Below are 9,876 nucleotides of genomic sequence, written 5' to 3' on the forward strand. Positions count from 1 at the left end.
TTACATAAGGTAAAGAGGTAAACTGTGTTGCCTAACTCACGTGATTTTAATTTTTGGTTATTATGAGTTCACTTGGTGAGTTTTGGGTTTGTTGCTCATGTCATGAAAAACGCTTTGCAACAACTACACATCTCTGGGCACTGAAAATGTCTGCCGCGTCTGACATATGAGCTACGATGATGTTTGATCCAGGCTAATTTACAATATAACAAGAAATATGACTGAGTGACCAATAAAATTACAAAAGCATTATATAAATGCAAGTATATGACATTATACTTATTCTCTTTGTTTCTAGCAGCAATACCAACAGGTACCCTCATTTTGTATTGCTCATTGTTAATACTTTAAGCTGTGGCAAGATTACTACGACCCTGGAGCTGAGCAGCACATTACCTAGCACCCTCATTAAAAAAAAAAAAAAAAAAGCACTGTTATGGCTTCTGTGGTTGTGCAAGTATTGTTACAAATTCACACAATGAATAGAGAAAGGGTTTAATACATGAAAGACATTTCACATTGTTACATACATAACAAAACAAGATTATTTCTGCCTCCAGAGATGCTTATTTGACTAATCCCACTAGTTTACCTCTTGGTCAGTAGCATTATCATCTCCCACAAACACCAGCAAAAACCTCCCTTGCTTTGCACTTATGTGACATTCGTAATCATTTCTTTTACATTCTAAAGGCCCGCTTAATCACTGCCAGTAGTGGTTACAGTAAAGGTATATACCTGAAGAATACAAGGGTACAAAAACAAAAGGAAAAAACAAAACTGAACTGAAAACGATTTTCATTATATATTAAATCCCTCATACAAAAAAAGATCTAGCTCTCTTAAATACATTAAGTACATATTCCAAAGTGCTATGATGCTGAAACTTGTGGTGGCACAGCAACAAAAAATGAGGTTTAAATCTTAGACTGGCAGTCGACATCAACATTCCAGTGTGTCCTCAGAGCTTTAAAGCCTACATGCAGAAACCCAACGCTCTCCTTCGAAGACTCCGCACACTGTGCTATTATTTGATGGAGTAACCTTCAAGGAAAACTCAGCCTTCAAGGCAACTGAAGAAAATGCCTACCAAGGCACAAAGTGAAGGTCTGAAATACTGCAGCTCTCTGGCAACACTATATTATAATAGGACTTAGTTTTACTGTAGTGTTTGAACAGGAATTATGTAGCAGACTTTATCTTAAAGAAATGCAGATTTTAGCTGTGATCAGTAATCACCTTTAAATAATACCTATAGTTACATTGTTAAAAACCAACGTAAATCCATCCCTCTATCCATATATCCAGTTTCTTTTGTTTATCCAATTCAGGATGCTTGGAGGGGGGGCATTATTTTGCACATTATTTGCACCTGAATTTGCAATTTGCAAAATAATTACTTGCAAATTGCACAAGATCCTCTCCAGACATTGCTACAAAAATATCCTTACAACATGACAATTTAACAAAGTACATATCATCTGTTTAAATAACACTACTGTAAATTGACAGAATAACATGTAGGCAATCATTTTTTACTTTTAATGATCTTCCTAAACTTACAGAATTGTACTCTTTTAAATAAAGCACCAGGCTTTGTTAATACATGAAAATTCTGTGTTATTCAGAAATAATCCATAAGAATATAAAAATTCTAATATCACTGTTTATCCCTCTTGCAATTTGCTACCTATTTATTTATTATGCTGCAAAAATAATCAGTTCCCTTTCTATGAAAGGAGTGACACTAAAGGAAGGCTTGTATGATTATTTGGACTTTAATTTGAAGTCCAGCACTTGTTTCACTTTCCTCAACATTAAAGCAGCAATTCCAACACACATAATCAAAGTGACCACATACAGCCCCACAAATAGAACAACATCACCACTTCCGTGCAGACTTGAGTACAACTTCCTGCGGCCCACAAAGTCCAGGTAGGAGGCGTGGATCTGACACAGGGTGCAGCAAGATAAGAAAACGTGGAAGATTTGATGACTCTGTCCCACAAAATCACACCGCCCGGGGAAACAGCGCTCCAGCAGAGGGCAGGTGAAGAAGAAGGCACAGCTGAGGAAGAACGCCACCTGGCCAAAGTGGTAGATGATGGCTGGATCACTGCTGGACCAGAAGAACAGTCTCTTGGCCACTGGACTGATGTCCCAGGAATAGGCGAGTGCTGAAGGCACCACCTGGCACACCTTACGCACCCACGTTGGTAGGCTGTGGTTGCAGTATTTGCCGTAGCAGCATCCCAAACATGAAAGGCAGCTGAGGATTGCGGCGGTGGGCATGAAGATACCACTCACCAGTCCATGGACGCTTTCATCAACAGCATAGTAAAAGTGGACTACAGCGCTGCCATACTGATACTGCGCTACCCCTACGTAGTCCAGAAAGTAGAAGCAATAATGAGCAAGGTCAGACTTTCCTCCCAGTAAGTGAGCTACAACACTGAATGCAGAGTAGGTCAAAGAGGACAGGACGAGGATGAGCAGGGGCCACGAATGACGGTCACTGATAAAGTCCACAGTCTCAGTAAGCTGGCACAATTTAATCAGCAACACTAAAAATGCCACCAGGTGAGTCCAAATGTTTAAGGTTTCATTGTGGCGCTGAAACAAGGACAGGAAGTAGTAGCGCCAGTTTTGGTTGAGTGGACGATAGCCGGTGCAGACGTAGCGTTCCCGGAAGTAGGAGGGAACCTCGGTGTCTCTGACGGTGCCGGGCATGGAGGGTGCAGCGTCAGTCAGCAACTGGGGAAACTGCCGGATCTGCTGCAGGCTGATGAACACTCGGCCGATGCTCTCCATCACAGTGGTTGCCATGATTGTCAGTAGCTGGCTGATGCACACTGGGTAGTTCCTGCAGATAGGTTTTTAAGAGTTAAAACCCACAAATTTGTTTTATTTTCAACCATTTCATTATGCTCCAACAACAGTGATACACATTGGCAAAGCAGGCTGTTGGGATGATTCCAGGGATTGTTTGAATAGATCTTTTCTGGATTCAAAGCAGAAAGCACAGTTAGGCAGTTCTTCTGATGTAAAGTATTTTAAAATAACCCTGTATATATGTATGTATGTATATGTATATATATGTATGTATATATGTTAGGGGTGCAACGATACACAAAATTCACGGTTCGGTTCGGTTCGATACTTTGGTGTCACGGTTCGATATTTTTTTCGATACAAAAAAAATGTTCATGCTTTTTTAATTTGTCATTTATTAAAATTATAAATATATATCTTAACTCAAACGTACAGTTTTTAAATTTAATGTTGCTGAAACAACAAAGGGATAAAATAATAAATCTATCTGATTGAGGAATCACTCATCTTTGGAAAAGAGAGTTTATTGCAGAGAAATGGCTCTTTCCAAAATAAAAGCTATACTATCCGCTTCTTCTGGGCTATATTCTCAGCAGCATATTAAACATATCAGGTCCCCATAAGGAGAATCATGTGCTAACGGCTGTCTAAATGACTCGGGTAAAGTTTGTAGCATGCGTGCTTGTTGTTTTTCTCTGCTTCCACTTGTCTTTGCACTAGGATGCTGTCGGAGTAAATGTGCAGTCATATTCGTTGTGTTCCCACTAGTGCTTTCAGGTTAATCTGAAATGACGTTAACGCCACAACACGGCAAATCTCCGTTAACGAGCTACCATCCCCGTGCGTGGGGCTGGACAGCGTCAACATTTCTTTTTATCACAACTCTGGTTTTCGTGGCTTTTCAACACAATTTAAAAACTGTTATAAAGTCCACACTTTTCCCGTCAAATGTTCCGTCTGTCCTGCTCACATCTCCAATGGTTGTACATGTTGTCATTAACGTGGCTTCACTCCACATCAGCCACGCCGCCTTGGCAGCTAAAACACCGGTGTCGGCACTTAAGGACGCTGTCATAGCCTGTCAACGACGTTGATTGGCTGCGTATATACGAATGTGAATCGCATTATTGGCTGGACTATGGGATAGGTGGCATCGTTCTAATCACATACGGGAGCAACCAGTCACTTACTGACTAACACTGCAAAACAGAATTGTTAAAGTATTAATTTTAATTTCAATGCAGGTTAGATTTTTTTTGTGCGCAAAGCAGATTTTCTGTGCGCAGAGACTGTGCCAGCAGTGCGCAATTGTGCACGTGCGCAGCTTAGAGGGAACATTGCTCCCAGGGACATGTTAGGCAAATCTATAACCACTACACTTTTAAGGTAATAGACAGTCCTGATGCTTGTAGAAACACTCAAACATAGAGCCTGCTTTACCTCATGCAGATGTCATATAGAGTCACTGACAGGTAGAGTAGTTCCACTCTACCTATAGGAGCAGTTTTGTGTTGTTAAGCTATGTCCTAATGCTCTTTCTCTTCCCACCTTAAGCTAATGCGCGTAACAAGACAATATATCTACGCTGAGGTGTTTTAGTCATTACCCCACTCCCCTCCAAAAACCAGAAACATTTTTCCTTATTTACATCTTTAATGATTGGCTGCAGAGCTCTGAGAGAAGCCGCCACTTCATGTGTGCTTGTGCATGTGTATTACTAAGTTTTCAATTAGAGCAGTTATTTTGCTCTCAAGTGATTATCTTGCTGTTACTGCGAGGGACCTGTTTTAAAGAGTACTCACAGTAAAGCATTTTGACACAGCAAGAAGAATGAGGCAGCTTTTGTTGTATGGGTTTAGAGAGAGTTTGTGTCTCTATGTTTGGATGAACTGTGCGGCTCTTACAGCTCTTGATTCCTGCAGAGACTGCTGTACCTCGGAAGTATCAACAAAATTTGTCATATAAACCCGTCAGCTTTCCCCCCCTTGTGTTACAAACAAAGCGCGCCCCTTTCGTTTGCAGCTGTGTGCTTTATCCTCTCTTTCAGGTTATTTCAGCTTGAGCCAAGATGATGCAACAAATAAAACATTTGGTCCACAAGTCCTATCTAGAAGAAGCAAAAGTTGTAATGGGCTTCAAGAGGGGAACCAATGGAAAGATGATGAAAGGTTAAAGATCCCCTTATCTCACTCAGTACACTGCTGGGGTGCAGTGTGTGACCAAGGTGCTACTCTGCTGTCCTGCTGGATTGGCAGGTGAATTTTGTTGTGGTGACTTTTGACAGAAATCATGTGACCAGACCTCAGAGAAAAGACTCAAACCCTGGAACCCGTGGGTAACTAATCAGCTGTTTATGTTAATGTCTGGCCCAAGTTGCGTCTATTCTTTGTAACTGGCCGCCCTCACTTAACTGTAGCAGGCTAGAACCGGTCCTGAGCTCGGTTCTCCAGCCTCCTCTTCCGGTCTGTATTTCAGCAAAGGAAGGATTTTTTTTAAGTTTTGTATAATAATTTGCAGTGGCAGGCTATTGTAAAATAAGAACGCGACATCGAGAAAAAACGCAGCACCTCACACCAGTTTACTGCCTACATAAGCCCCCCTTCCCATTTTTAAAAGCATGCTACAGCCTGTTGAATATCAAACTTCCTTCGCTAAAGTTGTGTCGATTTACCAGATAATCGTGTGTATGCTACCTGCAGAGTCTTGGGGAGAAAACATCCCAAAACAGTTCTTTAAAGGTAAAAAGGAGACTTATTCGACTTAATGTGTCCGTAACATTAGCGGTCTGTTTAGTGTTCAGCTACCCATGAAGTCATAAATGGATGATGTCTCACCTGCCAGCCTGAGTTTTGTCGATGTCCGTCGGTAAAACGACCGCTCCTTCCTCCTCCGCCTGCCGACAGTACATTCAACAGATTAAATCGCTCTTCTGAAGACAGTCGAGGCGCTGGAAATGCGGCCGGAAGTTTAGTCTTTTACCCCACCCAATTAAAAGCGTTATTTTTCAGTCGTACGTCGTTGTTATTCCTGTTAGCAGTATAGTTTTGTTTCCGTTGCAAATAAATAAATAAATACATACATAATAAAATTTCATCCCTCCCCAAACACCCCCAACACTGAACTAACAACTGAACCTTATAGAGTCCAAGTGCTAAATACCCCTAATGAATGTAAAACCAACACACTGTCTCCAACACCTTTCCAGTTTTCACGCATTAAAGCTAGTCTCTTGAGCAGGAGAATGACTTTGTTTTAGTTACAAAGAGGCATATCAGGGGTACTTCCCAAAGTATAAAACATATGCTCTAAAAACTAAGTACTGTAAAAAAAAAAAACTACTGATATATACAAGTCAAATCTAATAATAATTGCTAGAAATACGACGATTTGCTTTTTCTGTATTATAAAATTTTAAAAACTCATTGGAAGCTATTCTACCCCTATCTTTTCGTTGCATTCGAGATTCTTAATTGTCTGGGATGGTTGTTAAACTTAATGTCGTTACAGTTTTATTTTGGAAAATGTATACCGGAAGATGAGTCGTGCTCTTATTTTTCTGACACCGGATGGATTTTGAGGAAGAAAGTGGTTTTCTAAAAACATTAAAACGAAGTACCGAAAGAAAGTCTCCGAAGTGCGTTGCCTTAAGCCTGACCCACGTGCACAAGAATATGTTATAGATAAATATTTTTAGAAGCTGTTTTCTCATGAGCTTATTAGGAAATATGTCTTACTCTACATTTGGGAGGACATTAGAAAATAAATTTGAATCACAAGAGACCTTTCCAGACATTTAATTCAGTCTCAAAAGTCCCGGACAGATGCTAAATCAGTTCATTTGTTTGAGGGAAGGGCAGAGGAAGGTGGTTAGACAGCCTCGGGGTGATTTTTCTGGAACATTCGTTATCATTGACTTTGCTCCGGAGATTTAGAGTTTACACAGACACGATTACATAACCTGGCATTCAAGCTATGACCACACCACTTAAGTATGATTTGAACAGTGAGGCTTGTACAAACGTGTTTTATTATTGTAGTCATTTTGACTAAAAAAAGTTCTCACATTAAAAAAATTCGATTAACACACTTTGTCAGAAAAAACAAAGTTCATCCTAAAACATATTGCCTTTATAATATTGTATTATCACCACAGGACCTGTACATTGGATGCAATAAAAAAAAGTTTTCTCTGAATTTCTTAGAATGGAAGGTTTTGAAACAAGACAGAGGAGATAAACTCAAATCCTGAAGTGCCTTTTAAAGAAGACATTTTATACCAATTATACTTTACTCTCAGATCTATTATAAAGGTGCTGCTTTTGGGAGTGAGTCAAACATGAAGGTCATATCTGCATGTTTAGATTTAGGATTAATATTGGAATAATACTGGATTTTTAGCATAACCCCTGTTCCTTTGTATTCGTATTCTTATTCCAATTTATTCTATTTATCCCTTTTGTATACTCTGTATTAGGGGTGGGCGGTATAAACGGAATAGGGTAGAAACGATATAAATTTAGCCAACGGTAGAGATTTTAGAGTAAGTAAGGTTAGGGTTTTATTGTTTTTAGCGTTTTAGGCTGGGAGTTGCTCACAGTAAACCAGTGGCACCAAACTTGGCAAGAGGTTTGAATTAGGGGTGGGCGGCATAGACCGCGATAGCGCATGTTGATGATGTCATCAAGCTGCGCCTGTTTTGGTCGAAAGCATCGCAGCAGCTGCAAACAACATCATCAGCAAATTATGCCGGGCGACAGTAATAGCAAAGAGACAAGCACTTTTGGAATATGGGGAAAGCCAAAAAATGCGCTTTCTCCACTTCCCTACAATTGATTCATTAGTGCTGAATTCTCTCGCAGCTGCTCTATTCCCATGTTGTTGCAGTATATTAATCACTAACCTCATATTGCGGATGGATCATCTCAGTTGCTCTCCTGTCTGAAGTTTGGTCTGTTTATAGCATTCTGCCATGCAACTGCATTTGTCCCTAACCACCAGAACTCCTCACGTTAACTTTTATCGAGTGGTAAGAAGTTAGCGTTCATCCTTCAGCTTCACTGTGCTAATGTTATGCTAATGTAGCTGTTTTGCTAATGGTCACGTAGCACATCATTAGCAGAGCTGTACGTTTTCAATTTTTCAAAAATGGTAAATGGCCTGTATTTGTATAGCGCTTTACGCATCCAGTCATCTACCCATTCACGCACACATTCACACAGAAATCTGTCAGAACATGGTATATCTGTTTAGGTGGAAACTAGCGAGCTAACTTCCTGCTAACTTCTAACTCCGTTGAATTTAATAAGTTCTGATTTCATGGATGTCTGGATGTTAATTTTAATTTTTACACCTGGTAAAGCAGCAACGCCGATCATTTTATTAAAGATGAAAGAATTTAGACAGTTTTAATTCTCAGTGATGCCGCAGTGTTCGTTTGACTTTGGGACCTGATGTAATGGAGTTTAGGACCCAGATTACTCCGCGAGGCTCCTGACTACGGCAGCCGTAATGCTCCAATAATCCATCAAGTGGTACGCCTTCATAGTTTACCAAAGTCGTACTAAAACATTTTTGACAGATTTCTGCGCGCCGTGTACCACATAAAATCGGTTCGACGTCAGTAAGCACACCCAGAATTTATACATAAAGCACACTGTCGATGTTTGAGAAAATTAAAGGATTGTAAGTGTGCCTTATAGTGTGCAAAATACATTATACAGAAAAAAGAATGTATTGCGATATATATCGTTACCGCACATGCTTCAAATTATACAGTGATATGGATTTTAGGCCACATCGCCCAGCCTTAACTCAAAGGTCTATCTTATAAAGACCTTTTTTGTTTTTGTTTTATTTAGACCTGGTTTAATTCTGGCCGTTGCAAAGCCTGGGTCGTGTAGCAGCCAACATCTTCTCCAGAGAGGTTGTCCCGGTGAGGGAGAAGTTCATGGCCCACTTCTCGGCGGAGGGAGCAGTGTCTTGGCAGCCAAAAGAATAGCCTATTTGAAGTCCCAGTGACTTCCCCACAACGGCTCTTTTAAGAGCCACCCACAAACCTCTAAAGAGCGTTCCTGCCTTTTTAAAATTTTCTTAATAAGTGGAGCTTGTCTCCAAAATAAACTAACCTCTCTTTATTCTCTTAAATAATTGGTCTTCACTATGTTCCAATATAGTAGTAAATTTTTTTATTGGCCAATATTAAAGTTATTATTATATTTAATCAATTTTATCATTATTAGTTATTACAGCAGTGAACATGAACTCTGTGACAAATACTGAGCTTCAGTAAAGATTCAAGTTGAAGTTATTTATATTTCCTATCAACTTAAATCTTCACTCAAAGACCAGTATCTTTGACAGTGTATATATAGATGTATTATACATAAGATAAGATGACCTTTATCAGTCCCACAGGTGGGAAATTTGTTTCGTTACAGCAAAAGTGCAAAGTTATGTAGCAGAAATTAGAAAACACTGGAATGGAATAAAATAAAAATACTATATACAATAAGATTAGATAAAACTATAACAAAATAATGAAATAGAATAATATATACAATAGAACAAAATAGAATACAAATGCTATATACAGCTGAGTAAGAAAATACAAAAGTACAACTTTGTCAGAAAAAGAATTGCACTTATAGCAGTCTTATTGCACATGTGTGGGTTTGATCAGCTGCAAAAGTCTTTGTTGTAGAGTCTGACAGCAGTGGGGAGGAAAGACCTGCGAAACCTCTCCGTGGGTGCCGCAGCCTGCCACTGAAGGAGCTGCTCAGTGCTGTCAGATTCTCCTGCATGGAGTGGGAGATGTTGTCCAACAGGGATGAAAGCTTAACCATTCAAACATTCTCCTGTCACCAATGGCGTGTCCAGCGGGGTGGCCTGGGGGGGCACAGGCCACCCCCAAACCAGACTGGCCACCCCAGGTGCCACCCCAAAGGCAAAACAATAAAATTCAATCAAATATCAAATGTCCGATTATGTTTTCACGGTGACGCTCAGATATCCGAGTGTAAGTGAATGCAGCATCGCTTCTGCGCT

The 9,876-nt window shown here is 40.0% G+C and overlaps 1 protein-coding gene across 1 annotated transcript; it reads right to left on the bottom strand.

Annotated features, from left to right (window-relative positions):
- Positions 1-481: 481 nt before the first annotated feature.
- Positions 482-5,906, bottom strand: paqr7a (progestin and adipoQ receptor family member VII, a). Its single transcript, XM_082521650.1, has 2 exons — positions 5,667-5,906; positions 482-2,863 (listed from the first exon to the last, which is right to left on the bottom strand). Exons 1-2 carry the CDS (start codon positions 5,738-5,740, stop codon positions 1,768-1,770), a joined length of 1,170 nt encoding a protein of 389 aa, XP_082377776.1. The 5' UTR covers positions 5,741-5,906; the 3' UTR covers positions 482-1,767.
- Between the last annotated feature and the right edge of the window lie 3,970 nt (positions 5,907-9,876).

The sequence above is a fragment of the Aulonocara stuartgranti genome (genome assembly GCF_965226115.1).
Source record: "Aulonocara stuartgranti genome assembly, chromosome: 22".
NCBI classification, from domain to species: Eukaryota; Metazoa; Chordata; class Actinopteri; order Cichliformes; family Cichlidae; genus Aulonocara; species Aulonocara stuartgranti.

Excerpts from the sequence above, each read along its gene's own strand:
- paqr7a (XM_082521650.1), bottom strand. The coding sequence starts at position 5,740 with ATGTACTGTCGGCAGGCGGAGGAGGAAGGAGCGGTCGTTTTACCGACG. Across the intron at positions 2,864-5,666 it reads GACAAAACTCAGGCTGGCAG|GAACTACCCAGTGTGCATCA; the intron begins GTGAGACATCAT and ends ACCTATCTGCAG.